Source organism: Rhinopithecus bieti, unplaced genomic scaffold (assembly GCF_001698545.2).
Source record: "Rhinopithecus bieti isolate Rb0 unplaced genomic scaffold, ASM169854v2 scaffold_15143, whole genome shotgun sequence".
Taxonomy (NCBI): Eukaryota; Metazoa; Chordata; class Mammalia; order Primates; family Cercopithecidae; genus Rhinopithecus; species Rhinopithecus bieti.
In genome coordinates, this window is record NW_016808091.1 from 478706 (window position 1) to 499762 (window position 21057).

General features: G+C 46.3%; 1 protein-coding gene across 2 annotated transcripts in view; it reads right to left on the reverse strand.

Annotated features, from left to right (window-relative positions):
• Positions 1-465: 465 nt before the first annotated feature.
• FRMPD2 (FERM and PDZ domain containing 2) overlaps positions 466-21057 on the reverse strand; it is a 102450-nt gene continuing 81858 nt past the window's right edge. For both annotated transcript variants that reach the window (XM_017885507.1, XM_017885506.1), the window contains 7 exons: positions 19722-19815; positions 18749-18834; positions 16863-17010; positions 14892-15106; positions 12487-12585; positions 7213-7556; positions 466-1261 (listed from right to left, as the gene is read on the reverse strand). In XM_017885507.1, coding sequence (XP_017740996.1) covers positions 1213-1261; positions 7213-7556; positions 12487-12585; positions 14892-15106; positions 16863-17010; positions 18749-18834; positions 19722-19815 — 1035 coding nt within the window. In that variant the 3' untranslated portion in view covers positions 466-1212. The remainder of the gene's footprint in view (positions 1262-7212; positions 7557-12486; positions 12586-14891; positions 15107-16862; positions 17011-18748; positions 18835-19721; positions 19816-21057) is intronic.

Here is a 21057-nt window from a genome sequence, read left to right on the forward strand (position 1 = left end):
GGGCACCATACTCCAGGTCCACAGGCTCCTCCAGGTCTTCCCATTCACTCCCACTCTCTGGGGACTCTTCTGGAGGCAAAGACTCTGGGACAGTGCCCCAAGAGCAGAACTGTGGCAAAAGAATGGTCCCAGAATCTGCCTCCAAACATTCTTCACAGGGTAGCTGGCCTTGGCATGTAGAGTTGATGGTAAGATACTCTTCATCCTCCGAGGTGGGAGAGGGGGCTCCACATGGATGGTACATGTCATCTTCCCCATCCTCCCCATCCAATTCAGGACTAGAAAACAGAAGCCCATGTGTCTTCCAGCCTTAATAAAACAAATTATTTGCTCCACCTTCCCCTTGCCTTTTAGAATACTCTCCATGACGCAGGGCAGTGAGACTCAGCCAATGTTCAAACAGCTCATGCCAGAGGCTGCTCTGGGCACCAGGAAGCAAGAAATGAATAAGGCACTGCCCCTGGCTTTGAGGAGCCCCCAATTTAATGAGAAGTTGGAGCAGTAAAGAAATGTTACAGTCCATGTAGGAAGTGCTATGATAGAGGCAGCTGCAGCACCTTACTGAGCTCAGGAGACCAGAGGGGCTTGCCAGAGAGCACAGCATTGCAAGCAGGGCAATGACCCAATTCTAAGACTGACTCTTCACATGGCAAGCAGAGTCAGTCAGATCTTGGACAAGTTTATTGACTTCATTGGAACCTCAGTTTTCTCATTTGACAAAACTAAATGGTCAAGAAGCATCTAGGATTACTGGGACATGTAAATTACATAATTCTGATACAGCCCCCTCGCTCTGGGTTCCTGATATGGGGTACGCTTTTAGTAAATGTGAGATTACTACTGTGAATATGATAACTATTTCAACAGAAGAATTACAAAGGAAGGGCCTCAGGAAGGGGTTGGGAGTGACTCAAGCAGGCAACCATCAAAGTACTTTGTGCAAAGATCAGGTCCTTTTCTGAGCACTGAAAATGTGCCTATTTAGAGAGGCGGCCAGCTAGAGTGACATTTACTCCCCGTGGAAGGACACAGGAGGCAGACGAGTGAGTGGTGAAGCTCATTATCCAGTGATGCAACTGCAGACGTAATGGTCAAAGAACAAGGCTTTCAGGGGCTGCCCCAAGTTCACCACACACGCCTCTTGATTAGAAAGAACAGTCCATGCAAAGGTAGGGCATTTTACACAGCACTGCAGACATGCAGAGAAGGTGCTCAGAAAATATCTGTCGAAGGTCTGGTTAGAGAAGATGAGAAGGAATATCTAAGAGAAAAGCACAAAGATTTAGCTTTTTACCAAATACATGGATCCTCATTTCTCAGCCTCCTTCCCCATACCCAAATCAATGGGTTGGCTTTGTTATGCGCTGCTGCTCTCCTTCTCCTTTCCTGCATTGCCTCTTTCTCTTAAAATTGGCTCTTGTGCACCCCAATAGCTACAAAGACCCAGACACCCAGAGAGTCCATCCTCCTCCCCAGTAGAGCTCGAAGCGTCTGTCCCAAACTGAGCTTCACTGTGAAAGAGACATTATTTCCGCTCATGAGAGCTACAGGGTATGTGAAATAGTGAATTTCCTGTAAATATATGCAAACTCAAGTGTATAAAAAAGAAATTATTCTACAAGGACTGAAGAGGAACACTCACTGTCAAAAGACATTCTTAATTCTTGAGCATTTGCAGGGAAAATTGGCTTTAAACTTGGCCAAATCATGTAGAAACTGTTTTCTTATAAAAATAGGAAAGAAACATTCAAGAAGTTTTATCAAAGAATGGGAAATCTAGCCTATTGCCCAGGCCAAGACTCACCACTGCCCCCACCCCCTCAAGCAGCACCCACTTCCCTCCATTCTGAGCACACTAAGCCTTGTTGAGGAGTGAGAGATGCCAGCAATATGTTTCCATTGGCCACTGCAGCTGCCTATGTCCACACCTCACCTCCCACCAGTAGACTCCCTCCACCCCTTCTAATAAGCTCTTTGCCCTCTGGTTTCGATTCGGAGTTCCAGCTACTGGCTCTGCCTGGACAGAGACCTAGGGAAGCCATCAGCCTAAGAGGCAAGAGGCAAGGCTTCATCTGAGGCTCAACCAAAGAAAAAGTGATTTGCTTCCTGCTTGTCCAGGGGGACTTGGGGTCCCAAGGGTGAAATCTTGGCCATTATCCCACCACAAGTAGGGACAACGACTGCCTTTCCTTCTACCCTTTTGCCCATGCCATCAGGCTGCCCTTGGAGATTTGACCTGGGGCTCAACTGTAGGCATAGGGAAAAGGTGACTGGGAATAAAGAAGCACCAGAAGCCTGTATGCCTATTTCACAGAAAGGGCAAGACTTGGAAATTTGGAGAATTTCATTAAGATAGAGACATTCTTTCACAGCAAGCCTCATGTTTTGCCATGTGGACATGATGGGTAAAGAGGTGGAATCCTACACCCAGGGTTCAAGGTCAGCCAGCTCATGGCTAATGTAGCAGGACTTTCAGCAAGACCCTGATGCTGTCAGGGTACACGGAGCTCTCTGCTCACCCCCTGGGTTTGTGTAATGACCTCAAGTTCTTGCCCTCATTCTCTGCCCACCAACCTGTCCAACAGAAGGAGACTTTTATAGACAGATGATAACCAGAGGAGAATCTGGAGATTTCACATGGGCTCCCGGGCCAGCCATCTCTCCCACACAAACCAGCAGGACCCCAGAACCAGGGTCCCCACCAAGTCCTGAAACTCTTCAGTGGGTATTTTTAAGAGGAATCCTAGTTCAACTCTGAGGTCAGTGAAACCATTCTGAAGGCTCTGTTTGCTACAGGATATTTACTGAGAAAAGACACTGTGCCCAACGTTTCTGGACAGCAATCCTTTAAAGACTTGGGCCACCAAAATCATCTCTACCTTTCAGGAGGAAAGTCACAGAAGCAGATTGGGCATTTCAGGCTTGAAATATGAAGGTATCATAATTGTCCTATTTACTTATGCTTAAACTCACAACGAAGTTTGGGTTTTGTGTCTCTTCATGTCTCCAGTTCTCCATCGTCAGGCCCCATACTGATGTCCCTGTTAGCCCTGATGACACAGCTGGGAGCCCCAGGTCTCTGCTCCTGACAACTGCATTTAGTTTTGGCAGGCTGGATTTATAGTATCTCTAAGATATCAAGGTAGACAAGTTCAATGGACTGCCAGATTTGAAGCTTAGATGATAAATCTGAGCTGAAGTATAAGAGTTGGGATTTGTCAGAATTGTGTGGATAGGAGTAGGAATGCAGGGGGCAGGTACCCCTGGGAGCCTGTAAGGTATAAAGAGAACCCTGCTAGAGGCAGCACCCAGGCTCCATCCCAGGCTCTGCCACCTCACTCACTCCCCTCAGCCACACTCCAACCCAGGAGCAGGCATGACAGCTCCCTCACCTGGCAACTGCATCCCTCCCTAACTACTCTGACATCACACCTGGCCTAGCAGCTGCAGTTGAGTGAGATCTCTGGCCTCCTAATTATCTTTTTATATTCCAGGCAGTGCCCTTCCCCAGAAGGTATGTCATAACTTTAGGTTCATTTCAAGGACTCCTGCTTCATTTTGCTTTCTTAAATAAATGACCATCAAGATTTATACCATCACTTTCACAAAGTGATGCTTGGTGAACTTACGTGCATTTTACTTACACGAGTTCAGTGATATGTGCTAGGCAAAAAAAGAAAGAGAAAAAGAACCTTAAACATTCTGCAAAGACCAACTGTCCAACCAATGAGTGGAAGCCCTGAAGTGCACATGAGTGGGAGAACTAAATCTTCCATCCTCTCAGTCTGTCTCTGTTTCTATGGGGCCAGCATTTAAAGACAAACATTTTGCATACAGCATAGCCCATAAATGCAAGCCTCCTAACTTCGTCTGAAGCTTGACCAAACAAAAAGTGATTTGCTCCCACACCAAGGGGCAAACAACATCACTCCTTCCAAAGTGATGTTTCAAGGGTAATGAGACTTGATGTGATTGTTGCCTTATGCCTACCTTTAGGAATTAACCTTATAAAAAATGTGACTCCAGCCAAGCTTTCCCTCTGATAGGCATGTAATCCAACTCTCCTCCATAAAAATGTACTATAGTGCTTTATTATAAGATATTTTTATAAAGATCTACTACTAGACGGTAAAACCTCTAGATATAGAGTGTGAGAAAAGAAGAGAACAGAGAAAGAAAAGTGAAATCGAATCTTGTCCATGAACACTTTGGATTTGCTGTGGTACTGGCAGCCATCTGGTTGTAGGAAGTTGCCACCTGGCAGATGGTAAGTTCCGGCAATTTGCTGGCAATTTCAATTGAAGGGACCTGTTCTTTAGCTGGAAATAGCTCAGGAAAGGGAAGGAAAACAGACTTGCATTGAGTTCTTACTGAATGCCAGGCAGTGTGACAGCACCCTGCACGTGCTATTTCTTTTGACCTGCACAGTACCCTGTGGAACTGTCATGGTCCCCATTTACATTTGGGAAGCCTCCAGCTCAGAGAAGGCAACTCTCCAGGCATACTAGTAAGTGGCAATGCTGAAACCATGTAATAGGATCCAGAAATCCATGCTCTTTTTGTTAAAGAGTTTGACTCACAGATGCCAGACACTTAAGAGGCAGTGGCCTGCGACAGTCACCTCAGAACTGAGCTGCAAACACTTCTAAGGCTTCTGCAGAGAGTCACAATCCCACTTTGGAATTCTTATTCAAACCCTAGCCAGGAACTAGGGGAACTGTGTCCAGGGGTTGCGGGGCATGCGCCCCGCTTTTCTTCCTGTAGGGGGCAGCCACTAACTATGTGTGCATTAAATGCAAACTGACGTCCTGTTGGAGGAAAGGCGGACTTGGTTTGAGTTCTTTCAGAGGGGAGGAAAGGTTCCTAAGTGAGGGAGGGAAAACAAAGTAAAAATCAAGTCAGGAAATGTGAGGAGGCAGAAAGCATTCATCAACAGAACCACCACAGGGAGGCTAGAGAAAAAGGGGGAGCGGTTGGCCATTGAGAGAGCCAGGATATGGAGAAGAGTAAGGCTGACTGCCCACAGTTCATCCATGGGTACATAGACCATGTTGGCCTGGCAGTGAGTATGATGGGCGATGGGCGTTCATGACAGACTGAAGATCGGAGACTCCCCTGGAATGCTCTGGACAAGCCCTTGGGACTCTCATGTAGCTCTAGAAGGAGCAGTCCCTCCAAGAATGACAGATTTTGGACATCTGGTATACCCTTGCAAATAGGGCCACTAAGCCAAATTTAATTTGGTTCAGAAGAACAGAATAATGTGATGTTTGATGCGAAAAAAAAAAAAAAAAAAGCAAATGCTAAAAGATAGGCAGAAATAGGTATCCGGACTTGGAAGTAGAAGACATAAAGAGGCATAAAGATGTATTTGCTCCCTCTATGTGGGAGCAAATCACTTTTTCTTTGGTTGAGCTTCGGATGAAGTTAGGAGGCTTGAATTTATAAACCATGCTGTATGCAAAATGTGTAACTTTAAATGCTGGTCCCATAGGAACAGCATAACAGCATAAAGATTTCACCTTAATATAAGGAAGAACCTTCTGATCAATAACTAGATAATGATAAAATGGGTCACTCAAGAGGTAGCAAGTTCTGCATCCCTGCAGATATTCAAGCAAAAGCTAGGACCCCTTCTTCAGGAATGTTATGGAGCAGATTCTAGCATGGAGTCTGAGGCTAAACTAGATCATTTTTATACTGAACAGGCTGATTTTCTGTGATTTAATGAATGACACAGTGACTGCCTATACTAATAGTTTAAAATACCATTTTAAATAACTATTGACTATATTAAATTAAAGGCACCTGGCAAGTCAAATTCCAAGCTTGTACCTGTACCCAGGGTCACTTTATAATTCAGCTCCCAGGGTCTCTTTTCATTATCCCGAACTATCTGGCAGCAAAACCTTTCAATATCCAAACAAGTGCCTCCTGCCTACAGGAAAGTACGGTTCCTTTTATATGTCCTTTAAGATCATGGTAATGATTGTCCCTGGACAAGTCGCTGTAGGTTATTTTCTTTATTATTTTATCAAGTATGTCAATTACTGCCTAGACTGCAATTGTAAAGAACTATAAATACACTTATATTATACATTATCAGACAATGAAAGTGAACGTCATTGATGAATGTGCTTGCCCACCCTGTTCTACTTTGCAAACCAGTTAGCTTCTGTTTGGCTGACATAGTGTTCTTCAAAAAATTGTAGCAGGGTACTTTTAGGGAATGCATGCCTGGCTCCTGTTTTTACAGCTCTAACCAGGTCCAACCACCGCTTTACACTTCACAGGGACTATCATTCCCTATGGATCTACCTTTAACAGTCTTCTAGGATGACCACCAAATGAGAGCCATTTCATCTCAGTGGGTTTATAGAGTGTCAGACACAAATGATTGCCCCTTATTATTTGCCTGCTTTGTGCCCAAGCCTCTGGCTGGCAAATGCCTAGAAGCAGGTCTTACCCTACATGTGCAGCCCTCTGTCTGCTCCCAACAGGTTTCCAAGCCCCTTGTTTATAAGTACTTGTCAAACTGAATCAAAGACTATGTGTTCCTTTAGCATAGGACTGAGAACCAGAAATACTTATAGATGGATGGGCACAAAAATGCAGACTAAGTTAAAAATGACTATGAAAATGAATGCTGCAGGGTGGTCTTGAAGATATAGACATGTTTAGAAAACAAAAGCTGGTATAGCCAGGCATGATGGCCGGTGCCTGTAGACCCAGCTACTTGACCAGCTGAGGTGGGAGGATCACGTGAGCCCAGGATTTTGAATTCAGCCTGGGCAACATAGTGAGACCCCATCTTTTTAAAAAAAACTGATGTTGATAATAAAGCATTATATTAGCAATAGAAACGAGGATGCATGTAAGAATTTCCTTCTTAATACAAAGCTTTAAGAGGCCATGGAGGATACAAGAGAAAGGTTTGTGTGCCAGGAGAAAACCTGAGGCCTGCCGTCTATAGTTTCCAAGACATATGGGGGACAATTGTGGTCTGGGTAGGGTTTGCTTTCCCAAAAGCTCACAGGTGATCACAGCAGCATCAGACCTTATGCTTCTCTTGTTGCAACCTCTCTCCTAAATGCCCGGAACAGTGCTGGGTACAAAAAGCATCCAAGCATAGTTGTTGATGGCTTGATTATAATTTCCTAGCAATGAGATGCACACAGTTTACAAAATGACTGCAAATGTGGCAATTCTTACCTTCCAAGTCTCATGATATCACAAACTGAATAGCAGTTTTGCCTCACATCCTTTTCCAAAGAGGTCTCCAATGTTGATGCATCCCTTTCTTGGTGAAGTTTGCACAAATGAGGGTGGGACTCAGGAGAATGCGTCAAGGAACTGGCCCAAGGTCTCTCTCTATTTTGGCCCCATTGTACTGCTCTGATGGCCTTTTGGGAAGACTCTGGCCTGAGACCCAGGCCTTCCCCTGCTTCTGGGGAGGCACTGTCCCTCCAGCTGTCCTCTTGATCCAGGATGGGGCTGGTACATGAGTCAGTACATGTTGCCCTGGTGAATTCTTTGTCAGCTGAGAGTTCAGGTGTCTATTAAAAGAAATGCTACTGATTACTGGCTCCAGGGTGCAAATTGTTTTCTTAAAAATAAAAAGCTTTTCTCCCCATGTGGTTGTAGATTAGAGCAGTTACAAGATGCACTTTGAGGTCGGCCTATCACCATAGCATCCCAGCTCCTCCACATGCTCCAGGCTGGACCCTGGGCAACACACTCAGGCACCTTAGCTTAGGGGGCTTTGGACGCTTTCCATAAATGTGAGCCTTATTTTTAAATAAAAAATATTTGCAAAATTTAGACAAAGATAAAAATGGAAGATAAATATGCTAAACAATGACTCTATTCCACTTTCCGATAAGAAATGTTTTCTTTTTAAGTTCATCTTCATCTGTCATTGCAGGGCTTGTCTCCCTGTCTCCCGCCCCATCAAGATGATGTTCTTTCCTGGGTCTCCTCACTTTCCCAGACATGACTTGCTTCATCTCAACTGCTCACCTCCCTGTCAGCCTTTTAGGTTCGGTTTTGGTGACGTGCTATGTCTTACTGCCACTGCTCGACCTTCTACAGAAAAACAATCTGTGTTTCAGTAGAAAACTGTTTTTATCTACAGCAGAACCTGCTGGGTTCTCTGATTCTGGCTGTCTCCACTGTCTTTGAGCTATTTTACAACTCTATAAATAAACAGGTCCTTTGAAATCTTTTTTTGAGCCAGTTTTAACATCTGCCTGGTCCCCTCATTGAATGAGTTAAATAAAATCTTTAATATGTGTTCATTTTTATATTTGTAGGAATCATGATTTTACCTTTTCCAGAAAATTATCTTCTAGCACTTCCACCCCAGGATCTCCATCCCTGATGTAATAAAGCCCATGGCTGGGTTCCCACCCCTGCCCTCACCTGCAAAAGAAGAACCACCCCAATGAGTGGTCTCCCCGCCTTTCTGATTGTACATTCCTAGCAATGAGAGGGATACACCTCCAAATGAGCACATTTATTTAATTATAAATCATAAACATTTACTACTCTTCTGATAGACTGGACATTATAAAGGATACACCAAAAATCAAAATTTTAAGAAAGAGCATATTTTATCACATTTCATACTATTTGGAGAGACCTCCAAAATCTGTCTTTTAACCTATCCTCTCCTAGCTCATTGTCCCTGGACACGCTCTCCAGCAATCCTTCCCCACTCCAAGACTTTCAATCTGTGGAGCTGCTGCTTTTCATCATAACCCCCACTCCCCTTCCCTGTCACACATGTCCTCGGTGTGCCTCTTATTCTGCTTAGATTCCATGGCTCTGCCCCTAGATGCTCACTTACAGACAAGGAAGACCCTGAGCGCCCACCTCCTTGCCCCTCTCTTCCTCCCACATGTCACTTGCAGATTCTGGGTTTCCATTTTAATTCCTACTCAAACTGTGTGAACCTCACCCCTGCTTCTGAGCCTCTGACTAGATTAGCTTCAAGTATGTGACTGCAGATGTCAAATGGGCAGTCAAGACTTCCAGATAATCTTTCTCTGTGTCCTTAATCAATTCAGTTTTCTACCTCTGCTCTCTAAATTATTTCTCATCTTGTCTCTCTTCAAGTTTCCAACAACTCCACCCTGACCTTGCCTGTGACCTCACAGTGAGAATGGACACGTTCAGATGAGAACTCTTCATCTTCCCACAGCAAATTCCACTGAGCAGCCTGTGCCCCTACCCCAACTTTACCTTCCACCTCTTGCCACCCATTTCTGTGCTCTACTTCATGGCAGCCTCTTACATGAGTGTCTCTTCTCACAATTGCCATGCCTCCCTCCTTCTTTCTTGCACCCACTAGCACCAGCCTTCTGTCCTTACCACCCAATGGAAGGAGCCCACATCAGGGTCCCCAGTGACCTCTATCTTTCTAAAGCTGAAGAATAAATCTCTGTCCTCTCTCTCTCTCTCAGCAACTTTCAACAAAGTGCGTCCCTCTTTCCTGCCTGAGAGCTTCCTTGCTCATTTGCTCTACTTACCTAGAGTTGACCGTTAGTTTCACCCTTGCTTCATTTTTCCACCAATTCCCAGGCCCCATCTTAATCTCATATGCTGTTCTATCTCTGTACCAGGCCTCTCAATGTTGGCATGCTCTGTGCTGACTTCTGAGTCCTCTCCTTGAACTTATCTGCACTCTTTCCCAAGGTGATCTCAACCATTTCATGGCTTTATATGGCCTCTACATGCTGACAACTCCCAAATTCACTTTTCCCAGCCCTGATCTCATGCCTATTCTTCACAACTGCCTAATAGACATCTTCACTGGATAGCCTATAAACATCTCAGTTTTACATGATATCAGAACTATTGTTTCTGCTCCATGCACCCCAGATGGCCTTCCCCAGCCCCTGTAAGCAGTCCCTCTCTTGGTAATTGGTACCAAGAGAGATGAAGAGGAAAATAGGATCTATGATTACCCTCCTAAAGCATGAAATAGGCATGTGTGATCTAGTGCAAAGAGAGGTATTGGAATCAGGAAAATTGGGCTTTTTACCTTCTGACCCCTCCTTCACCCTGCATTGGCTTCCTCATGCCAAAGCTTGATTGCTCTCTTTCCTCATACCCATTTCTAATCACAAAGTAGTCTCCTGATGTATCCCAAATGTATCCCAAATACATCCCAAATACAGCAGCCAGACGTATCCCAAATCTGGCTGCTGCTTAACTCTTCAGCTACAGTCTGAGTCCAAGCCACATCATGTTTGACCTGCTTGACCTCCTGCAGTCCCTGAGCACGAGGAACCCAAGTGGCTCCTCTGAAGAACGGAGGAGGACATTTCCTGCTTAACCCTCCATGCCAGCCCAGTGGCTTCCCACTGCATGCAGAATGGTGGCATCATGTTCCTCTGATCCCCAAGGCCCTCCAGGGTTGGTCCCTGCTGCCTCCACAACTTCCTCCACTTCTGCTTCATTAACGATGGCCCAAGCACACTTGTTGTATTTTTGTCCCTCAAACATCCAGGTGGGTTCCCATCTCAGGGCCTTTGTTCATGCTGTTCCTTCTGCCTGGAATGTCCTTACCCCAAATGTGGGCATGGCTGCCTCCTTCTCAGAGGTGGTTTACTTTATGGACTAAATGCTCACTCCCCAGAGCCGCTTACCCTTGTTCTGCAATCTGACCACTGGAGCCACCCAAGCAAATCACAATCCTTCTCCCACTTGGCCTTTGGGTATGAGGAGGGAAAGCTCACCCCCACACCTCACCTGGACCCTTCCTGCTAGAGCTTTATGGGCTCTCCTGGGAGGAGCTATTTTCCAGGATGGAAAGACTGCTTTTTTCCCTGGGATTTCCTAGAGATTTCAACAAAAACACAGAGTCCCAGCACCTTGGCCTGAATTGGTGTGTGTGAAATTTGGCCCTCTCTCACCTGGTTCAGTTTCTTAACACAATTGCTGTCATCTACCTTCTTTTCCGAACCAGCAACTTTTGGATATCTTTCCCATAGCTCTTCTCTCCCTAGAGGCTATGTCAAATGACCTCTTGGAGTCTAAGCATCAACAGGACCTGGGTCATCAAGTCCTTTATGTTGTCCTAGTGATGGTGACACCCTCAGGCACAATAAGTGATTATTTTTATCCACATCCTAGAGATGAGACACCATGAGGCCTAGACAGGACAGGCAACTGCCCAAGGCCCATGCAGCACAGCAGGTACAGGTGATCCAGGTACCTGCCCAGATCCCCTCTCCAGGACTGAGACTCACATCCCACTGCCTCATCTCCCCTCCCTTGGGGTGGCCTACACCCTAGTGCTGCTTAGGGCAACATGCAAATGCAAAGGCACAGGTTCTCTTGTCCCAATTCATGGCAGCTCCAAGGGGCCATCTCTGCTACAGGGCTCCCTCCAGGGTCAGCTGAGGCCCTGGTTATAGCTGCACATTGATCTCTCCTTCTGCCTCACCCCACTTCGATCACCCTCACAGGGGATGTTCTCAAGTGCAGGCCCATAAAACCTCCCACACTCACATCTCTGCTGCAAAATCTGTTTCCTAGGGACCCCACAGAAGGCATGGCAATGGGTAATTTTATCTGTCAACTTGGCTAGGCCATGGTACCCAGATATGTGGTCACATGCCATCTAGATGTCACTGTGAAGGTATTTTTTTTAGATGTGATTTGACATTTAAATCAGTAAACTTTGAGCAAAACAGATTGTCTTCCATAATGTAGTGGGCCTCATGCTGTCAGCTGAAGGCCCTAAGAGGAAAGACTGACCTCCCTGAGGAGGAGGGAGTTCTGCCTCCAGACCACCTTTGGGCTTGATCTCCATTAGTTATTCCCTGGGTCTCTAGCCTGCTGGCCTGCCCTGTCGAATTTGGACTGGCCAGCCCTCATAGTCACACAAGCCAATTCCAATAATAAATCTCTTTCTCTTTCTCTTACTCTCTTCATATATAAACACACATAAACACACACACTCACACACACTCATTCTATCTGTTCTATTTCTCTGAGAACCTGACTAATATAGGCATCAAGGTAAAACTCCTGATTTTCCTGATTCCAATGGCTCTCTTCTTTGCACTAGACTGCACGCTCCTATTTCATGCATTAGGGGGGTAATCATATATCCTACTTTCCACATCATCTCTCAGAATGGAAATTCTTATTGGAAATTCCCTTGGTCTGCTTCTGTGTCTACTCTCCTTCCTCCCAGGATTCCCTCTCTGATGCCTGGGCTTCCAAAGAACCTGGCCCTAAAAGTTTCACAACCAAAGTCTCAACATATAAACATCTACAGGAAGACCCAAATGTCGGAAGATTTAGAATCAGGGAGAGGAAGGAGACCTACTGAGGTTCGGGGACCAGCTATTTTCCTGCCCTGTGAAAGGAGGTGGCACTGAACCTACCTACAACCCTCCTAGGACCCTAGAATCAGGAAAAGGGGGACCCAACCAGAGCCAGGCAGAGTGAGTAGAAGATACTGCAGCCTACCTGCCATTCCTGCTCCATCTCAGGCAGCGCACCTGGAGGGGGTCGGCAAAGGAGGAGTGTGACTTCCTGTGGGGCCCCTCTCAGTAAATGCAGCACCTCCTGCGAGAAACCAAGATTCACTGTTAGATCTGGGACTGCATCGCTGGGGATGCAGCGATATTCTCCCCCCTGTGTCCCAGGCACTGGCTCCTGCCTCCTGCACCTTGGTCTATTTCTGACTCCTGAAAACTCCAGAGAACACTGCTGTGGGCCTGACTTTTCAAAGTGCAAGGAACCAACGTCAGTGTCCTGCAGCTTCCACAACGTTGATGCAAGATGCTGGGCTGTGCATCACCTTTGTGCAGCTTGGGTTCTGGAAACCTCTCACCTGTAATATTGCAGTAACCGCCTCTCTGGTCCCTGCCTTCACCAGTGTCACCCACCTGCCTCCCTCCACATTGCTCAAGGGAATGGCAATATCTGCCAATACCAATGCCTTTTCTTCAGAGAGAGAAAGAGTGGCCCCGACAAATGGTTGTTCATCTCAATTGCCCTTTCCTCCTGACCTCCCCTCATCTTGGGCCACCAATTGTGCAGGCTCCACCACCTGAATCTCTAAAGCCTGATCCTTGGCTCTGAGTTTCCTATCAGGGCTCGGTTTGAGCTCTGGGAACCTCTTGCCTGTAGGATTGCAGTGACCTCCTCTCTGCTTGCTGCCTTCTCCGGTGTCACCCACCTGCCTCCCTCCACAATGCTCAAGGGCAGTTTTCCATAATGCAGATATAACCGAGTCCTTCCCCCACTGCACACCCTGGCTGACTCACTTTTCCCCCAATGTAAGCTCCAAGGCATAGCACATAGACCCCGTTTCTACCTGCAGCTGCCTGTCACCCCAGTTCCCTCTCTCCCATCTACTCCCCTCTGCACCCACGTCCTAAGCCCTTGCCATGCTGAACCTGTTGCTCCAAGCCACCCTCTCAATGTCCAGGGCTCAAGGTTTCCTCAATAGTTCCTATTTCCTATTTACACCAGGATTTCTCAAACTCTTGGCACTGTTGACCTCTCAGGCTGGACAATTCCTTGTGGGAATGCCTGTCCTATGCATCGCAGGGTGTTTAGCAGCATCTCTGGTCTCTACTCACTAGATGCCAGAAACACTCATCAGCTGTGACAACCACAAATGTCTCTGGACTTAATCAAATGTCCCCTGAGAGGGAAATAATCCCTGCTTGAGAATTGCTGATCAAGAAGACACTCCCCAGTTCCTGCCTCAGCCACCCAGGACTTCCAAGGGGTGCACTACTTTCCTAGCTCACTGGTGTGAGCACTGCAGCATGGGCTTTCATCTCCCAGGATATGTATCTCCTGCCATCACCGCTGTTTCCTGCCCGTGAGCTCTGAGGCTGCATGAGCTGTCCTCCTCTCTGTCTTCAGTCTCTCATAGAGTTACCAGACCAGCAGTGGTTCTCAGAGAAGGGTTCTTGGATCAGAAGATGGACAGATGAAGGCACACCCTCCCACCCGAGTGTATGGTGTTCTAGAGACCTCCCCGCCGCCCTGCCCTGAACCACTGTCCCCCATTTGCCCATCTTGCTTTGTGATTCTGGAGCTGACCTATGAAGACTGCATGAGGCTTCCTGTTGGGCTCAGCTAGGGGAATATGGCGGAAGACCAGAGACAGGGAGAGGAGGTCATTACTGCTTCCACATTCCTCCCTTCAGGTTGCCATGGGATGACTACAACCTCAGCCAAGGCAAGAGCTCATGCCAGTGAGTCCCTCCACCAGTTCTCCATTCCTGGGGTGGGGTAACTGCTCTTTCCCATCCCCTTTGGTCTCGTACTGCTTCCCGTAGCCCTAGCCCACTCTTCCTAGCCCTAGGCCACAACATGCTCCCTTGAGCTTCCTGACAACCTGCCCACACCTTAATTAAATGTTCCTCAAATGACTCCATTTTCTTCAGGACTCTGTCTAATATATACAATATTTCATTACTCTTTCTTCTTTCTAAATTGCATTTTTGATCATAGGCAGGACAATCAGTGCAACAATGTATGAAAAGCTATAAGTGTAGCTGAGAAATGAGAAGAAGAACAGAAAGGGACCCAATCTAGTCCCTTCAGCCCCATGCCCGACTCCCAGGATGTGTGTGAAGAGACATCAGCCAGCACAGAGGCCAGGGCTTTATCGTCAGCTTCTCTCATGAACCCAGCGAGAAGCAAGGCTGAGTTAAGGTCAGATATTTAAAAACAGAGATTTTAAATTAAATGTGAGAGTGTACCACTAATTACTCTCTTTGTGTGATTAAAATCCAGGCTGCTGGTGTGATTTTCAAGAGCCCAGAGTTTTCCCTATGGCGGCAGGCCAGCAAGAGGCAAAGCTGGGGCCAGCCTGCACACAGAGCTGCATTGCCCGTGCCCCCCAGCACCTGGAAGATGAGGCCTTCCGTGGACCTTCCATTCACGGCCAGGATAATGTCACCAGCTTCGATGGCCCCATTCTCCTCAGCCGGCTGCCCCGGAAAGAGCCTCTTAATCCTCACAAGATCACTTTTGAGATGGCTGCAGCTCTCTTTCTCCATCTGCACGAAACTGAATCCCAAACCATTGGCATTCTTTTTTAGTTTGACTTCAAACTTAGGACCTGTAGTGTGGTATGTTTATAAAAACAAATTCTTCAGTAGATTACAAGTGAAATTGACCAGTCTCAAAATGTAAATTGTCAAGTAGATGAATTATTTCTTTTACGTTAAAATAATTCTTTTGCTAATTTTTATGGCAGAGTACATTATGTGTGTTATGGATTAGTGCTGTCCAATAAAATATAATGTGAGCTATAAATACAAACCACAAATGTCATTTTGAAGTTTTCAAGTAGTTACATTAAAAGAAAAGGAAAAGCAAATAAAAAGTAAAACAAAAAATAAATAAAACAATTTAAAAGTAAAAGGAAACAGGTTAAATACACTCTAATCATACATCTTATTTAATACCATATATCTAAAATATTACCACTTCAACACGTCATCAATATGAAAAAATTGTTAATGAGATTTTTTTATTCTGCTTACAAACTAAGCTTTCAAAATCCAATACCTATTTTATCCATTTAGATTGGTCACATTTCAAGTCCTCAATAGCCACATGTGGCAAGTGGCTACTATATTGAATAGCACTATTATAGATAACCCAACTATGTTTATACATAAAGATATAGCTGCCAGGCACACATAACATGCTCTTGGCAATTAATAAAACCTGTATCACATATATTCCTATTACTCCTTTAGAACTCTAGTCATTTTGTAGTATACTTGAAACTAAATTTTGCATAATTAGACCATGGAGAAAATTATGGCCGACTCTCTGGACAATGCTTTAGCTGCCATTTTGTTTACCCATGTAGGCTGACCATAAGACAAAACGGTTGCCTCTGGGCACCAAGGATGAGCACAGCTGGCCACCTACGTGGTCTGTCCAACAAAAAAGCCTCTGGGCTGCCTCTCTGATGCCAGCGACTCTGCTGGCATCAATGCACAGAGGCACAGAGCACAGGCTTGCAAACTTCACCAGGGCAAGAATGGAAGCATGTGAAGCAAATATGTGAAGGTGTGTCACACGACCAGTTCTGCCATCGCCATGAGGCCTCCTCCACCCTTTGGAGTCAGTTTCTCAAAGGCCTCAAGGGAGTGAGCAAAGGGATGAGGACAGAGGAGACTTGATTTAAACAGAAGCATTCCCCCTTTACCCCATCCCAACCCTATGGCTGCCTTGCATCTTCTGCAGCAAAACCAGAAAATCTCTATGAAGGTATTAAAACATGGCTAAGGTCCAAATAATTCTTACTGAGGAAATTAACATGTTCTTGGCAAATATCAGAATCACAAGGAAAGTGTAGAGGGGCAGCCCATTGGAAAACATGCAGTGTTGTCCCTCTAAACTGATAGTTCATTTGCTTTTTAAAATGATGCTAATAACAAAGCTAGATTCCTGAACCTTCCTCTCCCAAACTGCCTGGTCATTCCTCAAATAACTTCATTACAAATGACTTGGCTGGACTGTGAAGCCAAATGTATCTGAAAATGTATGACCCTTTCAGTCAATTTCATCCTAAATATTCACACAAACATTAAGGTTCTGGCAGGTGATCAAAGGACTGAGGAAGGCTGGGGGCAGAAAGACGCCTAGAAATCATTTGGGGAAAATGCATTTGTTTCCAGAACCTATTCCATGAGATGGGCTTCCATCGCATGAGAAAGCTGATCTCAGCATGATCACCATGGCTCACTTTCTTTTCAGAACCCAGAGGAAGCCTTTGTGCCTTTCCCTTTTGACCTGACAATTCAAAAGTGGCACACAATAACATGACAATAGTAACACTCAATTCTCTCTCCTCTCACCATCTGTCACCGAGACACAGCTCGAAGGCCTGCCAGGCAAGGCTGTTACCAAGGAAACAGCCGTGTGTTCTTCTCCCATGCTGTCATTAGCAGAAGGACACTGCTGTGTAGTCCTGGGGCCTCTCCTCTCTAAGACTAGTCTTGCAATCTAGAAGGAAGGGTGAACAAACTCAGTTTACATTTCATGTGGCAACCAGGAGGCACTCCCTTGACTCTGCAAATGTTTCTTAATTTTCAGACGCTTCCTATGAGCAGCCTCATTTGAATCTCTCAACTAGCCTATGTGTTGGAATCTAGACCCAGATTTCTCAGTGCTTATTAGACAAGTGCACCTGGAAGCAACACATGTACCTCCACTTCACATATGCAGTGCCACACTCATCTTCCTCCCCTCACTCACCCTCACTTCCCCTCCTCGTTCTTCCTAAAACACTCCTCCCCTCGCATTGGCTCACCCCACCATTAGCCTGCCAAGGGCCACATTTGGAGTGGTCCAGCTCTCCCTCATCTGGTTTCTAAGTTGTGAACATTCCCCAACAGGAACAACTCCCCAGTGCCCCCTCCCCTCCACCCCCTCTCTCACTGCCAGTGTCCCCCTGGGCCGTGGCAAACTCTGGTTACCTTGGCTCGCTGGACCCTGTCTGCACCCCTCTTGGTCCACTCATCATGACTGCCATTGAACAAATTGAACATGCAACATTCTTGCCTTAAAGTCTCCAATGCTTCCCATCACCTAAGGCTCAAACCTGTGGCATCCCAGGTCTGCACCAACTGCCCTCCCCTTTCTTTCCAAAGTGATTTCCCACCTTTCTCCACACAACACCATATACCCTTGTTGCCCTAAGTGTGGTTCAAGAACCAGCAGCTAGACATCACCTGGAAGCTTCTCAGAAATGCCAAGCTCCCATTCAGGGCATGTGGCCCTGCCTTCATCTTCCTGCTGCACCTGTCACTCAGCACCTGCCAAAGCAGCCAGGAGGCCAGCCAAGTACCCTCTTTACGCATGCTCATTAGCAAAAGTCTAAATATCAGAAGGTATCAATAAATTATGTCTCCGTTCTCAAGATAGGTCAACCAAAGTCACTAATATAAGCAAATTTCACCAGACACCAGAGGACCACTTTGGGAAAGAAAGCAAAAAGTGGCCAGAACATTGCACCACAGCTTGCTGGAAGAGCCCCTAGGAATCCCTCCTGTTTCTGTTGACTTTTTAGTTGCCAAGAGAGGGTGATGCCAGCTCTGTGGCTCAGGACACTGGGGCAGTTAGAGGCTCCTAGCCTCCAGCAGAGGACTTGGCACAGTGGGGTAACATCGGGTCACTGCGGGGCAGGGAATAAAGGGGACAAAAAGGATGAATGGCTCTGCTCTTGGCACCCTGAATTCCTACCTCATTGTGAGTAAAAGAATCCCAGGACACTCTGACCCAGGCCCCAGTGGGTACAACACAGGGTGACAGGGAATGGCATGAACAGGGAGTGGAGTGGGGTCAGCCTATGCAAAGGTGGGGAAGTAAGAAGTCCCAAGAGCCTATGGACACAGGGCCAGCGGGGCCGGGGCAGCCAGAGCCAGGCTACAGCAGTCACTTCACTCCATCTTCTCCATTCTGCTGCCTAATTCCAGAATTCAGGCAAGCCACCAGTAAGTTTCTAAGGCTATCTGCAGGGGGTGAGATTTTTTTACTTGGAAACATCTGTCTGCTACCTCCTGGGTTGCACATCCCCATAGAAAAGTGAGAGTAGAAGAAATGGAAGAGAAAAAAAAAAACTAACAAAGAAAAAGCCTTGTTTCCTGCCTGCCTCCCTCCCACCCAGAGGTGATGTCAGCTTCTGATGTTGTCCAGGAAAGCTCTGGACGGAGGGGAAGCTGGTCAGCAACAGTCCACTCACCTGCCCAGGACCCTTCAGGCACTGCACAGCCTGCTTGTGGGTGAGGCCGCACAGACTCAGTCCATCCACCTGCAGGAGTCGATCACCTGGGAAAGGGACGGATGTCACGTCATGACCTGGTGCCTGAGGCTGCAGGAGGTTCCCTTCCAGGAGGCCCCTGCCCGGTGCCCCTCCATGCAGCCTGGAGAAATGGGAAAGGAAGCAGAGGTGCCAGGTGTCCCCCCGGAGTCAGCAGGAATCCTGCCTCTCTGAGCAGCCTCGCTCCCTTCTTCTCAGGCACATCACAGATCAGGGATATAAAAGCCTTTCTATTATTGGCTCACAGAATGGTTGAGCCAGCTCTTTTCAACCTCATCCTTCCTCCTGTTTTCCTATGAAACCATTTTTGAAAGTATTTTCAAGTCGCTTAGATATTTATATCTCCAGGATGTATTTTTTTTTTATTATTATTTCAAAAAAGGTCAGGGAGGCATGGTTGATGCTGGAGACACCAGAATTCTAGGGGAAATGGAGATAAGTAAGATCCCAGGTTCTCCTTTTGGCTCAATTCTGGCAGTTTTGGAGACCGATAAAAATCACCCCCTTCCATCAGAGCAGTGGGAGGTGAGCAAAGGCAGACAGAAGGCTCAGGTGTCCTCCCCGGATGTGCGAGTGAGGTTACCGAGGTCCACTTGTCCTCCAAGGGAAGCTGTATGTTTCCCCATGAAGGCCAAAGAGCAACACAAGTCTTTTAAGTCTTCTACTATTTTTCTATCACCTATGCTTCCCAGTGTGCCACTGCAGAACCCCCAACCTGTCAAATGGCAGGGCAGGTTCATCACCCCCTTTCCGGGTGAGAAAAGCATGACCTGGGGTGGCAATCATTTGCGTAGTTTTCAGAACAGGAGCAGGGCAAGGCCTAGAGGCTGCCCTCCCTGTGCAGGGCTCTTTACACCATGGAGCACAGACTTCCCAATGAGACCCCATCTCTCACCCTGTAGGATCTGCCCTTCCTTGGCAGCTGGTCCTCCAGGAACAATGGATTTCACGTAGATACCACCATAGGGCACGCTGGTGTTAATGCCACCCTGAAAAACACAACAAAAAACTCACTACTCATCTGTCCTCCTCCAGGAAGCCTCCCCAACCTCCCCGCCTAAGGGAATCCCCACCTGCCCACCACTGTATCCCATGACCTCACCTCTGACTGGCACTGTCTTCTGTATTCACCTGTTGGTCTAGATTGTATTCTCCGCTGAGCAATAAGATTAGGTGTTCATAAGCTTAACAACAGAAACTATGTGAGAGATCTGGGCTTGTCCCCAGCCCAAACACTGGTACATGGCAGGTGCTCAGCAACTGGTCACGTGGGATGCGCCACTATCTCTCTATAGGTAGCGACCAGTATAGGTGGATATGGCTCTGGGCCTGAAGGCTTGTGCCTGGCACGTCTTGTGTGCTTTGATGGGCCAAAGGATATGTGCATTTTTCATTATAATAGATGTTGCCAGATTGCATCCCTATGTGAATATGGATATACTTATTCACATTTCCACCAGTTTTGTATGACAGTACCATTTTCTACTTTCCACCAGCTATATTTGGCCAAGCTGATAGACATAAAGTTTAAAATTTCATTTAATTTAATTTGTATTCCTGTGGCTTTTCATGGATTTGAGTGTTTTTCATGTGCTTAATGGCCATTTGGATTTGAGTGAGACATTTCAGGAATTATTTTTGAAATGAAATATCTGCAAAGAAAATCCAAGTTTTTGCCAGCCAAAGGAAATCACTAACCTCTTCTCAGCAAATATATATTTGTGAATAACCTAAAATTCAGTGAGTTTTTCAGACAAGAAATAGCTATGTTTAGTGTCTGATAGAGCTGTTACCCCAAGCCAAGAATAAATTGACCATATTTGGCATCAGCCTGTTCCCTCCACGTAGATTCATGAGCCTTATTGCTTGGTTTCTTACTTGGACCCTTAACATCATATACTGCTGACAAATTCATTGCAGGCTTAGGGTCCAAGAAAACACATATCCTTGCTCTAGGTGCACAGCATTATCACAGGGGAAAGCAAAGGATGCCCTCCATTCACATCTCTCTTCAATTTCCTCTGAAAATTTTCATCAGTCATAGCATTTCCTTACTTTGATGGGAGGTGCTTCAATTTCCCATCAACAGTTAAATCCAACAACGACATTCCTGAAGTACAGACCCATTCCAGGGTCTCAAGATAATGGATTTCTTTCTTTCTTTCCTTCCTTCCTTCCTTCCTTCCTTCCTTCCTTCCTTCCTTCCTTCCTTCCTTCCTTCCCTCCCTCCC